Source organism: Musca domestica, unplaced genomic scaffold, assembly GCF_030504385.1.
Source record: "Musca domestica strain aabys unplaced genomic scaffold, Musca_domestica.polishedcontigs.V.1.1 36, whole genome shotgun sequence".
Classification (NCBI taxonomy): Eukaryota; Metazoa; Arthropoda; class Insecta; order Diptera; family Muscidae; genus Musca; species Musca domestica.
Genome location: NW_026712318.1, coordinates 7,279,688 through 7,301,217, shown reverse-complemented (window position 1 = coordinate 7,301,217; position 21,530 = coordinate 7,279,688). Strand labels below are relative to the sequence as shown.

Below are 21,530 nucleotides of genomic sequence, written 5' to 3'. Positions count from 1 at the left end.
ATATTGAGACAACCTCTAAAAATTTCCCCCCAACATTGCCTGTTATATGCTATCAGACCCAAGGGACCTGAAGGGTTAAATGTTTTGATCGACAATATAAGTTTGGGATAACTTATCATCCTTCTTATGCGCCTCTCATTCTTCTCTGTTTGGTGTGGGGTAGATGCTAGTGATTGCTCTCTACCATCTCGCTATACATTGCCTATAGGTTTCGAGTCCTTAAACAGTATTATACGAAATCAGGTAGAATTCAGCGACACCTCAATTTTGCAAATACATTCTATTCTCCTTATGTCTCGAACGCCCCTATCCTTGCTCCGTCTGTTTTGTTCCATATCCGCAGAAATTTGGCGCGAATTATCTGTTATTGTCTAGAAACACTATCGTTTATCAAGTCCAGTGTCAGAGCATTGTCACCTGCGAAATCTCCTGTCAGTTCCGTCCTATTTGCTGTAGCAGAGGATTTTGATCCGTTTCCCGAGACAGATCTAAGGGACATATGAGTAGGAATAGCGTCCACGTCATCCTCAGTCAAACAAAATCAGTCCAATCAAGAATATCCGCGCGCCATTCTATTTCCAAGGAAAGCATTAATTTTGAGAGATACTATTTCTTATTTACTTCCAAATTTGAAATGCATTTGTTAAGCCAAATAAAATTCATAATTAATATTAAATTATATATATGTTTGGATATTGTCAAGTCTGTGGAGCAGCAAAAAAATTTAAAGGTACGATCCTGAACGTCCAATTTCACCAATGTTGTTGACAAGGTTTTTGCTGAAAATATTTCAATTTCTTTAAAAAAACCGTCGTGAGATTTTTCTGAAGGAAAATACAATCTTGGGAGAATTTGTGATACTTTTTTTCCCTCGGAATTTTTTCCGGGAAGATTTGTTTTATGATAGAAAAAAAAGAGAATAGAGAGAAATACCTCATGAAATTGTGCTATTTTAGGGATGCCGAAACATCATTCTAAGAAGTATAGGCACTGGGACATTTAAGCCAAGACTTGTTGTCTGTTTTTTTTTTAATTTGCAATTACCCAATATAAGGGCTTTCAACTATAAAAATGTTAGGTGTAGAGTAATACACGAAGGGATTCTACATTCGTAATAATTGTCCGACAACTTCACCAGATATTTGCATCTGTTTAGTCCTTTCCATGTTAACTCCCACTCCGCGTCGACTCACCATCTTAAACCTTGTTAAAGAATACACAGTTCGTTCATTTTTCAATTTATTAACATACATATGAAGACAATAACGTTTTCACTATAAGAAAACTAGATGCCTTTCCTTTTATTTTCTGGGAAAGTAAGCTCATCTAAGTTAATAAATAAATAGCAGAGAAATATGCATTTATAGCAAGCATATATAATTTTTAAATTTTGAAAAATAAAAAACACTAAATTATGCAATGTTTTAAACAAATTTGGGGGGGGGGAGGGGTACAACAAAGTGCAGGAATCGATAATAATACTTTATTTGCGTAATAATATTCCAAATTATCATTTATTGCTTGAAGTAAATTTAAAAACACCCTTGCGCTGGCTACGATTTTCACCCTGGAAATAGAAGAAAAAACGTATTATAAAACCAATACAATTTTTCATTTTCATATCCCACTCACCGCCAAACGATTGCCAAATAACATAACAGCCTTATCTTCTTCGGGTGGTGAAGAAAATTCACTTTGATTTGTCGTAGGCGGTCTTCGGTGTATTTGCAGTTTTTGCTTTATCGCCTGCGAGACAATAACTTTACGACTAACCGATTTCATGGCCATCAATAGATCCAACCATGTCCATGTTACATTATGATATTCCAGTGTGGGTATAACCAAAGAGAAATCGGTAATATCTTCTAGATTTTTCTCTTTGTTTCCCTTGTAGCTGACGCGCACCGGTACCTCGGGTATTTTGATATAAATAAACAATTTGTTTTTCTCAGCTCGCTCCTTCATCTTTTCCACATCGTCTTTTTCAATTTTCACATAAAACTCAGAATCTTTAGAGGATTTTTTCGACTTGCCTTGTTTTTTCGAAGATTTGGCCTGGACATTTGACGATGATGAGGAGCCGGAGGAGTTTTCTTCTAAATCATCTACAGCATCGGTTTCAGAAGCATCTCGATCGGGAAAGCAGAACTTTAACATTGTTGAATAGAATTTCTTCGTAATGGCTATGGTTATGGGGGCAACATTAATTTCAAAATGTTCCTTGACAGATATACCGCCCACCGGTGGCTTTTCACGACAGAATACACGCAGCACACGTTTATGAGTATCAACCGGCATGTCCTTTTGTATTTCGGTGGGCACCAAAACTTCTCGATAGATTTCCCGTGGTATTAGGTTATTCATGCGTATATTACCCAATTCGAGAAGATGTTCCACCGAATCATCACTTTTCGATTTTTTAGTGTATAAGAAACCACTTAGCACCAAATCTGCAATACCAATTTGACCATCAGTTTCGGTTAGACGCCACTGGGCCCTTTTAAAGCATATTTCATTGGCCCTGACAATATTAACCGTTTTGTCCGAGCGTACATTGGATATTTTGCTCAGTTGTGAAAGTTGAGTTTCCTTATAGCACAACAGCATACTATCCAATTCCTCACTCAATGTGTTTAGCTCCTCCTTGCTGTCACGGATGAGTCTTTGCACACGTTCGTATTCTAGTTTCCATTCCTCAGTGTCACTTTCATCGGCCCGCTGACTTATGAAATGTATATCCTTTTCCAGCGAACGTATCTTCATTAAAAGGCTACGTATGAGTGTTTGCTTCTGTTGTATGGGCCGCTTTTGATCTTCGGTGGAATGTAATTGCAATTGAAAACGCATGCGAGCCAACTTTTCTAAAGCCTGCTTTCTTTGCGGTTCAACGTAGAGTAGCAAATTGTTGACAATATCCAATATCATGGCATATTGCAGGGAGTTCGTGCAAACATCCAAATCGTGATGCATCAGAGTGAAAGCATCCATGGGATCGTCTTGTCTCTCCCAGGGGGATAATGTTTCCTCCGATGGTGGTGGAGGCATATCAGTTATGGCATTTGGATCCACAGTATCACCATAGCTGACATAGAAAAACTCACATTTACATCTAGAGACAATGCGTTGCAATTGGATCGGTTGACTTCCACCGGAATTTTCACTCGATGAAGCACCCACTGTTTCACTAACCACACCACCAACACTACGTCCACTTCCAACCAAATGGGGAATATCAGGCAAATCGTTTATGACGGCATCACCCTTGTCCTGAATATTATCAACTGTCAGCCACATGATTTCTTTTTCTAAAAGAGAATCATGTTCGCCGGCACTAACTGTGGCATAGTACTGCATGCATTCCAGCAAGCCCTTCCATGTGGTTTTTGATACCAATGAGCGATCACGCCAAACGGGACGATGTACTCGCTGTAGTATTTCCGCTTTAGCAGCACTAATAATAACATAACCCGATGTCTCGGAACCTTTTAGTAATACCTGAGAGTTTACCAACGATATCGACCAGTTCTCGTGAATGACATCGTGTGCAGAACATGCCTGCAGTCCCTGCAATTGCAGTTCTCGGGATTGCGAAGTTTGATCATCGCTATACACATTGAATTTGTGGTCTGCTTCGGCGATAAGTTGCTGCAACATTGCCGTTGCATGGCTTGCCGGTTGTGGTTTGTTGATTGTGGTATTTGTTGTTGTAACTGAAAATAATAGGTTAAAATGTTACGATATTGTGTACTGCGGTCTTATATCTTCTATAAAGCACTTACTTGGTAAAACTTCTGCTGACGAACCGGACAAGGTGCTGTCGCTGCGTTTGTTCTTCATGAGAGTAGAATTTCCCTCCTTCCTATAACTCTTGACGGCTTCCGTGGAGAGGTTATTTTTAAGCTTTTGAGATTTCATAAATGAATCGAACAAAGCAAAGGCCACATCACGATTGTTTTTCGTCCAAGCTCCCTTCAGATCATATACCACCAATTTGTGTGTTGGTGTACTCGATTTGGTTTTTGTCGACTCTTCATCATTGCTCGATTGTATAAGAGCCTCACGACCATAGGAGACACGTCCAACGCTGAGAAAATAGAAACGCACCGTAATACATTTGTCGGCATTGGTTATGTTCTCTGAGGAGCTATCAAATTTCTCAGGTTCAATACTCTTCAGCCAGATCTCGGCATCATTCAATTCACAATTCATGTACACCGTGGACCAATCGGCTCGTGGACGATGTATTAAGCCATCGTCTATGGGCGACAGAGATAAAAGGTATTCGGAACTAAACGATACACGACCACCATTCAATTGAAAACCTTTGTGGCGGGCATGAGACATCCAATAAAGTACTTGGAAACGATGTAAACTCATTTGTAAATTTGCCTTTTTGTAATGGCGACTAAGTTGCTTCTTGCGCGGCCGTACATTATCAAAGACCGGACCACGACGAGTTGGTCGGGTTACTCCCGAAAGTATGAGTTTTAAACTCTCAAACCATCTCAGTGTACTTCCATATAACACCAAACTGGGTATGTCATATTCTATCTCAACACCAGGCTTTGGTTTTGTCTCAAACGATATCCATATATTCAGACTTATCGAACGAAAAGCCCTGAAGGAGTCATGTACTTGATTACTCGAATATTCGGGCAATTTGTCAGGAGCACAAGGCATAACAGCATGATGATCATTGGGATTGGCCAAACAAATCCAATTCAATTTAAAGGTCAGCTTCAAATGTGGAAAATGCAGCAGCCGGCAATCGTCATAACGTGAAGCAGTTCTCACTGTTACATTTAATTCACCTCGGAACATTATTTTGGCATTTGTCCAAACGATGCCGGCATTATTCCATGTTAGTTCCATTTCCTCCGTGGTATTGTATGGATCCAACGAGGCATGCAGTAGAACAGTGAATTGTTTAACAATCATTGTCAAACGTCCATGGAAGAGTAAACGCATTTTATCCCAAAATGGCAGCGGCGGACTGGGGTCTTTGGAAGGTGCAGATATTTTCTCAAAGCTCAAATTACACTGGGCCATTACAGGCTCCCAACATGGGCCAAAGGCATAACTACAAAATTCCAAATCACAATTGAAGTCGTGATAGAATTTCAAGGCGGTCATGCTGCGTTGCACCACATCTGTTCCGAACGGCTCACCAACATCGATGTAGACATCACGTTTAGCCCGCTTCGAGGCAGCCTGTTCGGCACCACACAGAGTACCAAATAAGCTCATTGTTTTCACATAAAACATGGGCTGGGGAAAATCTCTTAACATAAACTTCCATTCTGAACAGCTCACATGTACATTACGACACCAAAGCGTTGTAAATTCAAGACCCTCCTCGGGCCAAGGACTTTCTGAATCAATTTCACGCATAATTCGTGTTACATTATCGGTTCCATGAATCGATGGATCAGCCATAGCCATAATCTCTACATCATTCATAATCCATGCCAACAGACGTGTACGCACCGGTCCACTTTCCCTTATCTTCTTCGATCGTTGAATATAGATTTCGGAATTTTTCTTCACCAATGTTGCATGCAGGCTCTCAATAGTTCCAGCCGGCACCAACAGGGTTTTCGAACAGATCTCTGCAATTTTCTTATCAAATAATGTTTTACGTTTAAGGCCCTCAAGGTATTCATCAACTAATAGAACATAGTTATCGCGAAGTTTGACTTCAAAAGGATCATCACTGATTTCCAATAAGAATTCTTTTATCTAAAAAAGAAATTATTACCAATTAGATAAACATGTATAAAATGTGAAACAAAAAATAGAAAAGAATAGAGAATCAACAATGATAACCTTGGCAGGATTCCACAATTCATTGTAAAGTATACTTTTGCTAAGTCGTCTTTTTATACATTGAATTTCAAACAAAAATTAAAAAGTATTTTGGTATTGTTTATTTTGCATGCTTATCGGAACATAATATTTACTTTCTTAACAAAACAAGTGACCTTGTGGAATTTAGCCTTACATTTTTAATTGACTCCCATTTAAGATTAAGTAGAGATTTATTAATTTAATAGTAATTACCTGTATCACCATGTCGCTAGGAAGTGGTGAACTGGCCGTAAAAGGTTTCTTTTTATAATTATGAACCAGTTTCAACCATTTAAAATGGGAAATAAATTGATTATTTACAGCATCATAAAAGTCATGGTCATATGGGAATATAGCCTGAAAAGAAATAAGAAATATTTTAGATAATTCGTAAATTTCATTGCAATAATAATAGTACAGCAACTCACCTTGAAACTCCCAATTGTTGTAACCCAAACTTTATTTGTTGGCAAAACAAAACCCTCACAGTTCAAACGTTCTTGTGTTAGCATTTCCAATTTCGCCAACGAATGTATATCGACATCTTTCACCGTAAATATATGTTCATCATCAATTTTAATGAATATATTTTCAGCTGATATAAAATTGCCTTCTTTGCGACTAAAGAATAGATTTTCCACAAACCATTGCATGGAGTGACGATCAGATAATTTGATTTCGAAAATGGTACTTCGTTCAGCTGACAGTTCGATAATCAATTCCTTGGAAGGACTATCCATTGTGGGTTGATTAGATGGGGTGAATGTTGGGGATTTGGCCTTTGCCGGCAAGGCCAGGGAAGCCTTTAAATCCTGCATATCCCGGGCCAGGGTGAGAATATGCATGTGTAAATTGGAATTCCAAATAGCTTCAATGCTGCCCGGAATATATACCGATAGCTTTGGTCTCTTCTGTTCTGGTGTCTCATACTCCAAACGTATTAGCTTACAATTTGCAAATATATCAGTGAAATCGGTAAGACACAGCGACGAAGCTGTCATGGAACGCATTATTGCCATTTGGAATTCTTCCAGTTTTAGGTGGGTTAACTGATGAGTTCGTGCCAAGGCAATTTCGGAAAAGCTTAACAGTAAACAAGCTTTGTGATGATTTATAAAATATGCTGTAATATCTTTTATTTTTGCTGAAATCAATAAAGCATTGGAGGCGTTTTGTTGTTGCTTTGCATTTGATTTAGTTTTTACATTTCCTTCGGCTTTGAGACCACCATATTGTTTAATGCAACAAACTGTTTTTATGACAAATGTTGCCAATGTCATGCTGTACTCTGTCCTCAGTGTGTGTATTGATACTTCCAATTTGGTGGCATTGGAATAAGAACTTAGTTTTACTAAACTAACACCTATGAAGAATGGTGAACCCGGAGAATGTGACTTCTTCAAATTGTTGGTATCATTTATGGAATTTCCCAGGGACCACCACAGCGATTCTATCATTAGTTCTACGCTCCAATGACGCTGATTAAACAACATATTGAATATTTTGGTTTTATAAAAGGAACTTCTTTTCTCGTCGGTTTGTTCCAGCACCAAACGTGTATGACTGACACTCATGCCGGCATGTTCGTCATCATCCAGCTTCATTAACATTGAAACATTCCACAGTTCCGCACAACCTTTTACCACAATGTGTTTCATAACCCATTCTAGTAGACCATTTCTGGGACCATTGTCGCCAATCGCTGATATTTTTGTATTGCCTGGACATTGCCATGTATGCGGTAAGGAACCCAAATTATCTGGTAATGATTTCTGTTGCAACAGCATGGGTTGCTGCTGTTGTTGTTGCCGTTTTCGCGCTAAAAAGTTGTTGTGTACCCAATCATAGATCTCACAATGATTGTATATGATTTGGAAGGTTTTCAGTTTCACATATAAATTCAGAATATCATTTTTAAGCTACAATTAAAAAATATTATTCTTAGGTCTTTGGACTTACGCAGTTGACTCACCATGGAATCTATAGTAAATTGTTCTATGAAAAGTAATTTTTCATATTTCGTATCGATATCTAAATGTTGCAGTGTTACTTTGGTAAATAAGGTGGGTAAATGGACGTCTTCATTAAATGATTTTGAATTAAATTCACCGGTTATCTGAAAAATAAATTAAATACCAAGATATTATCAAAATCTTTTCATGGAAGGTCATTGTGAGGCTCTTCCTCTTAATACTCACGCTAAACAATTGCATTTTTGCACTGAAATCATTTTGTGAATTCTCCTTTACAGCCGAAAATGTAGCAGCTTTTATGATGAAACTAAAATTCTTTGGTATTATTGGTGCTATCTTATGATAGGATTCGTTGTTATAACTTGATTCATTTGCAGTGTGTTGAGGAATATGTTGCTCGGGGGTAATATATTCATCCACTTTTGCAGTTGTTGTGGGGAAATTACTTGCGCTGTCTTTGGTAAAACTATGTGAGGTTCGTTTTTTGGCTTCACTCAGGAATTCATACAATCCGCCATGTATTGTAGACTTGGCATTGTTCATAGCTAAAGACAGTTTCTGCAAAAATACATGGTTTTTAGAAATAATTAAATTGGCTTAAATTAAACATATTTACATCGACAGAAAGTTGACCGTGTGATAGTATGGTGGCATCCAAAGATATATCGAAACTTAGCTCACCCAAACAGGGCCGTATTTTATTTACATTCTCCAAAGATTGTCTGCGAGTTGGACAATGCCTGAGCATTTTCGCCTGCAAATATAAAAAGAAATTAAAACACGGCAATCTAATGACGACTAATGTTTCCCTCTTACCTGTGCTTCATTTAATACTGCATTAATTAGCAGAATTTTGGCATTTTGAACGATGCTTCCGTCCAAATGTAGCTCTTTGGCTGTGGCATGTATAAACCAGCCCGGGTCAAAATCATTATTCATTAGCACCACAGATATGTTATTGATATGAACGGCCATGAATTGAGCACAAGTTAATATACTTGGCGGAACTTTGGCATGTCTAAAATCTGGCACTCCCTTCCCTCCTCCAATGTCTCGTCGGAAGTTGGATTTCCGTGACGTTTCCTGAGCCGGGCCATCATGTTTTGCCGTTTGTATATCCTTGTTGATACGAATATCTCGGATATATATGGAGACAAGTTTAGTTACTTCAGTATTGAAGAAACTACTTCGTAAGCAAATTTCCTCGATTTGCTAAAACAAAACGAAATAAATAGGTAATAAGGTTTTTTTAAGAACTGCAGTTCGCTGTTATAATTTGCCAGAAATGTCAAATATCAGTTGTATCCTATGGGTTATTTGCTTTAATCCATGTAATAAGTCATTTTCTATTATTATTGTCTTTAAACCCATAGAAAACTCCCATGGTTATTTTCGGAATTTTCTTGTAATGCTCCAATTAATGTTGTTAATTTATCGAAACACGTCATCGTGCGTACATCCAAGTCTAATTAGTTTTATCTCAATTTTTTAGGTAAACTTACAACGGAAAATCCACTTTTGCTGACGTGAACATTTTTCAAAGCCAAATAGGGTAGATGTATACGACCAATACGGACTTTAACTCGAAACTTTTTAACCAAAATCCAACTTATAAAGGCAGGCAATATCCTGAAAGAAGAAATAACATTATGGAATTACTCATCATATTCCACCGAGGAAATATTTTTCAAATACATACCAATATGTAAAAGCAAACAGGAAACATGAGAATATAAACAATTTCAGCATCATTTTATCAGAATTTGGAAAAAACCAAAAAAATAAACAATTCCAATAACATTTTTTCAAGAATCAGTTGTGGTAAATCAAAACGAAAGACGTACCCAACAAAACGAATATGAACGTCAAAATAGAATACCCGATAAAAAAAAATAAACAGAAAGCACAAAATCTCGGGGTACTATGTTGTTTACGAATGAGGGTAATGCATAAGGAATAGGCAATCAGACTGAACACATTCCTTAAATGAGCTGCGGGACTAGCTTATCATTCACAATAACGAATAAAATTATCGATGTTATTAACTTGCGATTTAAATTTTAATCGGTTATGATAACAGAAATTACAATAGAAAGGAAATTATAGTATATTTACATCAGAACGTTTGACATCCAACATTATTTATAATTGGTCTGTCCAAAAATCTACAAGAATCCTTGGTACAATGATATCAAGGTAGGGCTATGATACCATATGATTTTAATTTTTTTTTTTATTTTCTTGGCTTAATATGTAATCTTTATTTGTTTATGTAGGTGTTTTCTTTTCAATAACAAAAAAATTGTTCAGAAAATATTCAAATTCGGGTGTTTTCAAAATGTTTATTTCAACGTATGGATCGACAAAATCTAGAGTTTTTGTAGCGAAATAATCCTTTAGAGATATATAGTACATGATTTTGAAAAGAAGTGCTGGCCTTCCATTCAGTTATCGCGTTTTTCAAATATTTATTCAAAATAAAAGCAACAAGTTGTTTGATATTTTATTGTTTTGATACTAATTCTGACATTACAAGCCAAACAGGTAGACCTCTATACTTGCAATTTTTTCAAAGTTGGCCTACCTTCTCTTCATTGTACCATGCAAGAATCTAATTGTTTTGTTGAGTAGAAAAACTTTTATATTCTTGCAGTTCTGGAACAGAACAAGAATGGTTGCACTGCATACAAAAATACCCACCTTTTTACCACAATCAAGTATTTTGTATGACTCACTCAATATCCCTTACACGTCAGGGATCAACTCTCGTTCTATGAAAAAGTGAAAAAAAACTAAAGGAATAATAAGTGCATAGAAGAGTACATGGTAGAGGAATATAGGTAGTCGCATCGACACAGCTGCTGGGAAAATGAACTATCAAACCAATTTTGGAATTGAAATTTTTGAATGAAAAATTATTCAAATTTGTAAAAATTATTAAAAAATGCATATCATAACAACCTTTGATTGGTGTCATATAGGAAAACATATACAAATCTACTTATTTTTGAAGAAACATGAACATTTTTTGACATATCAAAGCTCCTAAGCGTTGATACATCTACCTGTATTCTTCTACCATGGTAGAATCAAGAAGGTGAAGTCATTTCAAATAAGTATTGCCAGCTTGGCATCTCCTGTAATTTACCGTGTCAATTTTAACTCCATAGAATACGAATTCCCATCTCTGATTTGTGCATATACATTGGATTTATGTATAAGGCTGCAAATACATAAAAAGCTTGAAGTCATGGCTAGGCATATTAATGCCAAATTATAATGAAAAACGACGGCAGGATTTTAGTGCGGCTCTGTAATTCCTTTGTGAAATGTCACAAAATAGGCCGTGCCATGACTTCAAGCTTCTTATGTACTTAGCCCTTAAACATTTGAAACAATTCGAATGCATTACGTTTAATAAATCATCATAAAGAAGATTAACCCGCTAAAAATATCTAATATAAACATACTCTAAGCCCATTCAAGCTTGGTTGCTTGAAGAACATTTGAGACATATAAAATAGGCTGTGGATAGAGAACATATAGCGCGCCAATAGTTTTATACACAATTTTGTTAAAAAATTAAAAAAAATTGAAGAAAAAAATATTTTTTAATAAATTTTATTTATATTTATTCTTCTGCGCCAAAATTTCACCGCCGTCGTTAAAATAATCAGCCCGCCGCCACCAATTGGTTTACACCTGATGAGCCGCCGCCGCCGAAAAATCGTTCCGCTTCGTTGTCTGCTTGTGTGTAATGAATTGATTAAAGAAAATTTTCTGAAATTTCATTTTTTTCATTCCTAAAAGTATTCCGCAATATACAAACGCGAAAATGTTTGAAACGAGAATCAGCAAAGGATAAATTCTATAGATTTCGCGTTAGATGTAAAAAAAGAATAAATTAAAAGTGAAAATCTTCTGGTTTTGCTCTGAAGTCACGACGAAAGCGAGTGGCCTTAGTTGGTTTGGTTGCCACTAAGGTAAAAAAATTGTGTACGTTTATTCGGTATTGATGGTGGTGGCGGTGGTGGTAGTCGACCATCATCATCATCGCGAGCACTGCGATTCTGTTAACCCTATACCAAAGAGGAAAGTGTTTGTTTGAATGTAAAAAAACATTGTTTTACAAGCTGATATCAAAGTGAAAATCAAAGGATACCGAATTGGCAGTGTCTTGTTTAAAATAAAACACCAATATACAACAACTTCGCTCAAAAGATATAAAAACTAATTATATTGGTTGCAAAACGATTTTTCCAAGATTATTGTGCTTGCTACATCCAAGTTTCAACATACAGTAACAAAACATGATCATACAAGAGCCTGTACAGGTATATAGTTTTGATGACCTATACATGTGAAAAATCTATTAAATATTGCATTTTATTCCCAGGCTGCCATATGGCATTGTCTTAATCACTATGATCACAAGGATGCAGTATTTTTGGCTGAACGTTTATGCTCCGAAGGTTAGTAAAAAATATATGTTACTGTTAAAAATAAAGAATTTCTTGCAACGAATCTTCCTACCAGAAAGTCAATTATATCCTTTAGTGTGGGGTAATCTTTGATACATTGAAGTTTCAAGTACCAAATATCCCAATTTTTTGATGGGAAAATATTCGATGTGTAGATAATAAAGTAAACTAGTGTACCTTCTGCCTTTTTTCCACCTTAAGAGGTGGTTGCTTAATTTGACAATTTTAGAAAAATATATATATATTTAGCCTGGACTAAGAACGAACTGGATTCCACAATGTTATAGAAGTTGGTATCGATATTTGGAACTAATATTGTACTATCTGTATATTCAATACCCTTTGCCGATCGTGAATTGGGTCACTGATGTTTATCAAATTTTGCATTTCTCAATACTTCTAAAAATACAAGATCTACAACAAACGTGAGATGGCTATATAGTTCCGAATCTTCGACATTTCCCTCCACGAACGTTGAAAAATCGAAAAAAATCATAATAATAAAAAGCCCAGGATTTGGGCCGAAGCTCGCACATATAATTGTTACCGATTTTAGACAAAAAAAAACAAGTAAGCAAAGGCTATAGTCGTGCGGGGCCGACCATGTGATACCCTACAACACTACAATATATTAGGAGCCTCCTTATGTCCAAATCCATTTTGGAAAATTTCGCTTTTGAAATTAAGTCACGGAACACTGCCCAGATATTACCCTTAGCATTTTGACCAGGAATATTTGCCCAATATTTATGCACTTCATCGCGCTGTTAGTTTTTGTGGTCCATTTTACAGCTAAATATAATCCTATGGTCATCCAAAATGCTAGACTTCTTCCCTGTCTTTAACTCTCTTCTCAGGCGTGTTTATTGGGTTCAATTGTTTGATCAGGAATTTTTTTCTATTTTTGGTTCATTGAACCCCTAAATATTTCGCGATCATCTCCAAAAGTAAGCGTCCCCCTGTATCTTGTCTACGATATTAGGCTATATTCGTCAACGAAATCAGCATAAAGAAGCCAGTTCGCCTTTTGTGTACTTGGGATATCGCCTGTAAGTAATGTTGGTATTTTTTCACACAAAAATGGTGGTCTATTCTACCCGCTGTCCCGAATTCTAACTTCATGCGAGATTTCGTGTCCTTTGGTTTCTATTTGTGACCTTTATAAGGGCTGCAAAATCAGGAACATTTTTAGTTGTTGGTCCATTTCAACCCCTAAATATATTGCGGGCATCTTTGAAAACAATAGGCCTAGCCCTTCTGAGCCTTACCCTACCCTTGTGAAAATTTTCGTGAGGATCGAACGATAATTGCAATCTGTATATAATAACCCCAACCTGTGTTGTAAAGTGCAAAAATATTACAAAATATACACTTCAATATTATAAGTCAAATTAAAAAAATCGCATGCTATAAAAAATATGAAAAAATAAAAAATGTCACAAAATACTACAAAATCTATAGTTACATTGGTTCATCTTTTTATGCGATTTTTTCAGATTTTATACTTTTATGCCAAAATTGACTAAATTGACAAAATTTGTCAAAATCGCTCGAGCCATTCTGGAGATATAAGCATTCTAGCTAACATCCCCTTCCTTTGTATAAATATATTGCATACTTATATTTCGCTATATATACCCGATATTTTTACTATCGGCACGATTAGAATTGACCCATGCTAACTTTCGCTTCGATTGGTCTACAATTGTGACATGTAGAGCAACTGCAAAATCAGGATTTTTTTCAGTTTTTGGTCCATTTCAACTCCTAAATATTATGCGATCATCTTCATCGATCATCTCAATGAAATAGGGTTCTATTATGACCATAACCCCACCTACGTTTTAAATTTCGTAAAGATCGGGCCATAATTGCGACCTGTAGAGTGATTACAAATTAACATGGACTGACGGACAGGCGGACGGACATACATAGCTAGATCGACTCAGCTCTGCGAGATAGGAAGATCCATATATACTTTCCTATGTGGGAAACCAATATTTCGTGGTGTTACATAATTTTTGGCCCAATCAAACTTATAATACCCCCAACACAAAGTGTTGTAGGGTATAATAATATATATTTTTGCCTGGACTAAGAACCTCCTGGATTGCACAATGTTATAGAAGTTTGTACTGATATTTAAAGCGAATATGGTGCTATCTGTATACTCAATATCTTTTGCAGAGCGCAATTGGGTTAAGGTTTTTTATCAAACTTTGCAAATCCTATTGGGTTCAAAAAGGCAAGATATACAGCAATCGTAATATAATATAATAACCTATACAGTTCCACATCTTCGAAAGTTTCCTTCACGTACCGTATCGAATAATATCATAAATCATATAAGGCCAATTATTTGTACCGAACTTCGCATATCTTATTGTTATCGGGCGTAGCAAATATAAAGATGATTCAAAGGGTTCATTTATTGAAAAATAAATATATATAGAAATATGGCGAAAATTAAATTTAGTTTGGTCCAAACTATGGGCCCTGTACAATTTAATAAAAATTAAATGTTCACATAAATACTACTTTCCAGAGAATGGATCAATCAAAAATATAATAACTAAAACTCAGTGTTGTATGGTATACATAAAGTATAAAATGTTAATATTTTTACAGCTTTTTCGGGTTTCGGACCAATATATTTACGGTAAATATTGATTAGGAAAATTGGTTCGACGATCTTTATGCCTTGTAAATATAGATCACCAATTTTATGCCACAAAGTTTGACTCTAACAGAACATCATATTTCTGATGAATTACTTTTAATTTTTTCATTTATAATTATCTTTTTTCTTCTATTCTTATAATTTTTACATTTTTTTAAGATTAAGATTATATTTGCCGAAAATTCTCACCAAACGTTTCGCTTTTTTACCTTACTTTTCAGTGGAGACAGACGAAACCATTTTCATCTTAGCCACAAGTTATTACAGATCAAATCTCATACATCAAACGTATTGGCTGTTACGTGAAAAATCTCGTCGTTCTCCCCAATGTCGTTTCCTACAAGCAAAATGTGCATACCAACTAAAGAAATACTCCGAAGCTGAGTGTGCTCTAACCAGTAATGGCTTTGGTGACATGAAGAACAGCTTTGAGGACATTATCAAGGAGTTTGGCGAAATTGCATGCTTCGTCTTACAGTTGATCGCACAGATCTGTGTCAAAACGGAACGTAATAAAATCGCGGCAATGGCGTTACGAAAGGCCCTTAAACTGAATCCATTTATGTGGCAAGCATTTGCCGATCTATGCCAATTGGGCGAATATCCAGATGCCAATAGTATATTTCAAATACCCAACACAGATATTTTCAACACCTGCCAAGGCAATATCAATACCAGTTCGATGATTCTCTTTGGTGGTGGTGGTGGTGGAGCGGGAAATTTAAACGAATGTGGTAGTATGAACTATTCAAATTTTGGACCAGCAAATTCAACGGATGGAGGCTTTGTTAGCCAATTGTGTAATAGTTCAAATTATATACTCTCCACACCCGTAGAACAACAAATCCAGCCACCGACAAATAACAATGGCCTGGGCGCTTTGCAGAATCTGATCACACCAAATAATAACAACAACAATCTAAATAGTTCCATATCAATGCTTAGAGGTACCACGACAGGAATGAACGTTGGCAATGGCCTGAATCAAAATCTGCAGAATGCCAGTATGATGATGTTGGACGACACACCGGTTGGTTATACTGCAAATTCTGAGCAAACAGGCGGTTTAAACACACAAGGGGGCGATGGTGGTGGTGCTGGTACACCATTCCGCAAACAATTCAAATATCTGTCAGCTATGTCACCTACAACGCCCAGTTTCGGTGTATTGCCCATTAACAGTCCGTGCGGTGGGGATTCATCGTTTTTGGGTAGTTTCAGTGGTGCTGGTCACACACAATCAAATCTCAACATAACAAACTCACCCTTGCCCCAGACATTGGCCGAAGTGAACCAGGAACAGAAAGTTATAGGTAAAAAGATGAAGGGCCATGTTAGCAGTTTGATAAATCGCAAGGATACTTCATCGAACTCTGGAAGTGGCAGCAAACCAGCCGTGTTCACACAAACTGGAAACATAACACCACGAACTCCTAATAATACAGGAAACGCTTCCAGCGGTAAGTTGACATAGTTTTTAACTGACTTTCTTTAATTTGGCAAGATGACTAATTTATTATTCTTGCTCCTCCTTTTACAGGTACAAATATTCCTAACGCTGCAGTGAGGCGTAGTTCGCGTCTCTTTAGTCATAGTGGATATTCCGTAAAAGAGAACAACAAATCGCCAAATATATCGAACAAATTTGTGCAGCCTCGTTCACCGCCACGCAAAACTAAAACCCGCATGGGTAAAATTTGTCTAAACAATGAACTGATTGAAGACAAATCAAACAGCAATCAAAGTAATAACGAAAAGATTTCGGATAAAACTATGCGTAAAGACAAGGAAAAGGTTGAGACCATAACATCAGCGCAGTCAGCAACAAATCGCACCTCGGAGGACGTCAAAGTGCAACTGAACAATAGTCTTAATAATGCCCAAACAGTGGCCCATCATTTGCTATCGCTAAAGAAACAGTCAGCCGATGGTCTTATGGCACTGCTCAGAGACCTGGGCGAGGGCTATAAGCTTTTGGCTCATTTTCAATGTAAAGCCTGCATTAAGCACTTAGAGTCTACAATTCCAAAACATCACTTTTCCGCCAGTTGGGTGCAATCGCTAATTGGGATGTGCCACTATGAGTTGAGGGAGTATGAAAACGCCGTTGCGATATTTAAGCGTATACATGAGCAAGAACCCTACCGCTTGGACTACATGGAAATATATTCCTCCTCGTTGTGGCATCTCCAAAAAGAAGTTAGCCTATCTGCATTGGCCCAAGATTTAATAAATCAAAATAAAACTTCGCCCATAACCTGGTGTGTGGCTGGAAATTGTTTTTCGTTGCATAAAGAACACGAGACTGCAATTAAGTTCTTTAAGCGAGCCGTGCAAGTTGATCCCGAGTTTGTCTACAGCTACACACTGTTGGGTCATGAACTTGTTTTGACCGAGGAACTAGATAAGGCTATGGATTATTTCCGCGCCGCAGTTGTAAGAGACCCACGTCATTATAATGCCTGGTTCGGCATCGGCACGATATACTCGAAGCAGGAAAAATACGAACTGGCTGAGTTACATTACATCAAGGCCTTGAAAATCAATCCACAAAACTCAGTTATTCTTGTCCACATTGGAGCTATGCAATACTTTATGCAGAAGAAGGAACAGGCATTACAAACACTTAACACAGCTGCCACTCTAGATCCTAAGAATCCCTTGGCCCGTTTCCACCGAGGCTCCATTTACTTCTCATTGGGTCGACATCAAGAAGCCCTCAAAGAACTGGAAGAACTCAAAGAGATCGTACCCAAAGAGTCAGTGGTGTTCTATTTAATAGGAAAAATTCATAAAACATTAGGCAACGTAGACTCAGCTCTTATGCACTTTAGCTGGGCCACCGATTTAGATCCCAAGGGAGCCAACAATCAAATAAAGGATGCCTTTGACTCGATGTCGAATCCATGCTGCCCCTCCACCATGAACGAGCCCGGTTTAGATGCCGACCTAGAACCCATTTCGGAGCGTTCAGACGAATCGACGCAAGCTCAAGACGTCAACTATGATAGCGACTTTTAAGAAGCCACCAAACATCGTACATTTTCTAAAGCAACGACTGATCGAGCGAGGGCGTAATCCTGTTGGCTGAGTTGTGACGAAGTTGAATAGTGAAAAAATGCAACTTGTAATATTGTTTTCTTTATGCTTTCGTTTACTACCTTTTTTGTTGATTTTATTTTTAATGCTATTATGATTATATATATAGTTTATTCCCTGGGCCCCTTTTGTGTGTATTTTGAGCTATGTAAAACATTTATCAGTTAATTAAAACAATTTGTAATTTTCATTTCTTGCTATAACTATACCATAAACATTAATCACTTTAAACTAAATCAAATAAAATAAAAAGAAAAGAAATGCAATTGTAATATTTGGTAATCAATCTTTGACTGTCTATTGTCTACCGCATTATGTACGGCAATAAAAAAAAAATAATTAATAGTGTTGCGACTTCAAAGAAAGACATCATCTCACCATCATCAATGAAAATTGCTGACTATACACTTTATTTGCATATTTAAAAAAAAATACAAACGATTTAAATTTGAAGTAGTAGTTTTATTAAAACACAACAACAACAACAAACAAATTCACTGAAATATAAAACATACAAAAATAATAAAAAAAACATTAGCATGTAAAACCAAATCTAATGTTTTATCTAAAATAAAAGAAAAAGAAATGATTATGTTCTCAAAACTGTCTTTTTGATGGGCATTCCGTTGGGGAAAGTTGCAGACATGTCAGAGTCTCCTGTGTCTGAAATCTAAAAAACTAGTACTAGAAAATCGAACATTTCTATCAAATTTATAGAAAATCATAAATTCCATATTCTTCTCAGGTTTCTGGTTGAGAGACATATATTTAGATATAGAAAGTTGTAAAGAGTCGCTGAGTTGTTTCGCAATTTGTCAGATAAAAAATGTATTGAAAATTGTCACCCTTTGTGGGTGATGTACCAGATGCGGTTCGCAGATATATATCGTCTTCACAACAGAAAAACCGTGAACCCTATGTGGGGTAGCTAGCAAAAAAATGGTCCGATCTCTACCATCTTTATAACAGATCTTGGTGATGTAAAAAGATGAACCAAGTCTGGAATGGAATCGGATGTTGATTTCGATTTTAAGAGCTCCATGGATATTCAAAATGTTGACCCCTTGTGGGGGAGGTATAAGAAGGAGAGGACCGATATATTCCATCTTCACAACAGACTTTGGGTTAATAAAATTATTGGGATGTGTGACATTTGTAGACAATCGGACCCTTACATCACATTTTATAAGAGTTGTAATTATTCAAAATTTTGACTCTTTGTGGGAGAGGCACTTGATAGAGTTATCGATATTGTCCATTTTCGCACCTGACCTAGTAAGACGCAAATGTTTGTATTTGCAGAGTTAGAGCAGAATCGGATTATCGTTTCTCTTTCTGTGCAGAAAATATATTTTTTGGAAATTTCGAACTTTCGTGGGAGAGGTACCAGAAGGAGTGGACCGATATATTCCATCCGAACACTAGACCTTGGGTTAATAAAATTATTGTGACTTTTACATCATATTTTATAAGAGTTGTAATTATACAAAAATTTGACCCTTTGTGGGGGATGTACTTGATAGAGTGGATCGATTTTGTCCATTTTGCACCTGACCAGCACTGATGCAAATATTCGAAGTTTGACAAAAATATTACTATGTACCAAGTTTAGATCAAATCGGATACTCCCTTCGAGAGCAAAGGCTATAGTCGTGCGGGGTCATAGAGCCCTCCCCAGATGTTACCCTTACTTTTTAACCGGAGGTTTTTGTGCAAAATTTACGCCCCGTGGTGTTGATATGTATTCAAAACTATTTCTGAAGAAAGTTGTGGTACATTTTACAGCTAAATATAATCCAATGATCATTCATAATTTTAGACTTCCTCCCTGGCCTTAACGCTCACCTCGTGCAAAATTCCGTGTCGATTGGTTTTCAATTGTGGCCTGTAGAGCCAACAAAATCAGAAAATTTTGAATTTTTTTGATCCATTTGATGTACTATTACATCTTCAAAGTGAACAATACGATTTAATTCTGACCTTAATCCTACCCCATGCAAAATTTCGTGAGGATCGGACGATAATTGCGACCTGTAAATAATACCATCAACACATAGTGTTGCAGGGTGTAGAAAAACTTTAGAAAATGTATAAATTGAAATTATAAGTCATATTGAAAAATCGCTTGCGATAAAAAATATCACAACAAATCGATTCCTCGGTCGATTTTTCTTTTATCTCCTCAATCGTAACAAAATGCAATCTGGATTTGTCGTTAATGAGGTCCAAAGCTCCTGCTTAAATTTTAACAAACGTTTCTTGCTTAAAATATCTATAAAAGTGGCATATCATCAGCCCAACGTATGCTGCCTTGGTATCAGGGTAATTTTGTCGCAATTACGTTCAGGATCATTGATAAAGATGTGCGAAACCTCTACCCAGATTGTGATACAGGCCCGTACAATACAGGGTGAGATAAAAAAATGCAACAAAGTCAAACGCCATAGTTTTTTATTTATTTTTTTTTTTTAATTTTATTGAATGAAAGCAAAAAATGTCCGAAATAGCATCAAACTTTAGAATAAGTTTAGATTTGTTCGAATTGGTTACCTTTGGCACCAATTATGGACTTCAAACGGCCAATGAAACTGTCACATGCCCGAATGTTGCTCTGCGGTATTTTGGACCATTCCCAGCGAAGCGCTTGCTTGTGGTGATCGACGCTTTGGTATTTTTTAGTGCCAACCTTGCTTTCCAAAATACTTCAGACACAATAGTCCAACGGATTGGTATCCGGAGATTTTGGAGTTCTGTTGGCCAACCGAAGGTGCACATTTTCAGCTGACCTCTTTGGCAAGTAAACACCATAATTTTGTTTGTTTACAAACTGCTGGACAACGAATGTTTTCTCATCGAAGAAAACCAAATTCGGCCAAGCGAAGCAACTCTTTAGCCCTTTTGAGTCTATTTTCTCTCAATTGTGGTGTAAGTTCTTGCACTTTTTGGAATTTCAATGGCCTTACCCCGAGCTTATTTTTCAATATTTTCCGAATGGAATATTGCGATATGTTCAGCTCACGAGCCATTTTTCGGCCACTGCGACGCGGGTTTCGATCAAGCCGCTTCTTTACTTTTCGAACCATTTCTGCTGATGTTGCTGTTTCTTTCGTCCACTTTCATGACGTTGGGCTACGCTACCAGTATTACGGTAACGAGAGATTGTACGAGACACAAAATATTTTTTCACATTTAAATGCTGGGGTGCTCTAACCACTTGTGGTTTTCCAGCCAAATATAAAGAAATAACCCTATAACGCTTTAATTCCATCACGAATAACTTTTTTCTGGAAAATTCTCAGCAAAATGCTTTTGTGCGCTTATAAACAATGTAATGAGGTGTCAGTCGAATAATGTTAACAGCTGTATGTAGATCCTCAAAAGTAACTATGGGTCTATCTCGATTCCTTCTTCATGTTACAAAGACATAATACCTTGACCACTATGTGGTGT

At 36.8% G+C, this 21,530-nt stretch overlaps 2 protein-coding genes across 2 annotated transcripts; one reads left to right on the top strand and one right to left on the bottom strand.

The window, feature by feature from the left end:
- Window positions 1-1,226: 1,226 nt before the first annotated feature.
- On the bottom strand, window positions 1,227-9,852 carry LOC101887973 (protein hobbit). Its single transcript, XM_005186964.4, has 11 exons — window positions 9,520-9,852; window positions 9,323-9,449; window positions 8,637-9,032; window positions 8,437-8,574; window positions 8,046-8,378; window positions 7,820-7,963; window positions 6,276-7,766; window positions 6,061-6,204; window positions 3,780-5,739; window positions 1,633-3,710; window positions 1,227-1,567 (listed from the first exon to the last, which is right to left on the bottom strand). Exons 1-11 carry the CDS (start codon window positions 9,570-9,572, stop codon window positions 1,511-1,513), a joined length of 6,921 nt encoding a protein of 2,306 aa, XP_005187021.2. The 5' UTR covers window positions 9,573-9,852; the 3' UTR covers window positions 1,227-1,510.
- Window positions 9,853-11,526: 1,674 nt separating this feature from the next.
- LOC101887689 (cell division cycle protein 27 homolog) lies at window positions 11,527-18,337 on the top strand. The gene is made up of 4 exons (XM_005186962.4): window positions 11,527-12,154; window positions 12,217-12,292; window positions 15,203-16,441; window positions 16,522-18,337. Exons 1-4 carry the CDS (start codon window positions 12,131-12,133, stop codon window positions 18,000-18,002), a joined length of 2,820 nt encoding a protein of 939 aa, XP_005187019.2. The 5' UTR covers window positions 11,527-12,130; the 3' UTR covers window positions 18,003-18,337.
- The last annotated feature ends 3,193 nt before the right edge of the window (window positions 18,338-21,530 follow it).

Excerpts from the sequence above, each read along its gene's own strand:
- LOC101887973 (XM_005186964.4), bottom strand. The coding sequence starts at position 9,572 with ATGATGCTGAAATTGTTTATATTCTCATGTTTCCTGTTTGCTTTTACA. Across the intron at positions 7,964-8,045 it reads CAAAAATGCAATTGTTTAGC|ATAACCGGTGAATTTAATTC; the intron begins GTGAGTATTAAG and ends TTTATTTTTCAG. Across the intron at positions 7,767-7,819 it reads AATTTACTATAGATTCCATG|CTTAAAAATGATATTCTGAA; the intron begins GTGAGTCAACTG and ends TTTTAATTGTAG.
- LOC101887689 (XM_005186962.4), top strand. The coding sequence starts at position 12,131 with ATGATCATACAAGAGCCTGTACAG. Across the intron at positions 12,293-15,202 it reads TGAACGTTTATGCTCCGAAG|TGGAGACAGACGAAACCATT; the intron begins GTTAGTAAAAAA and ends CTTACTTTTCAG. Across the intron at positions 16,442-16,521 it reads TACAGGAAACGCTTCCAGCG|GTACAAATATTCCTAACGCT; the intron begins GTAAGTTGACAT and ends CTCCTTTTACAG.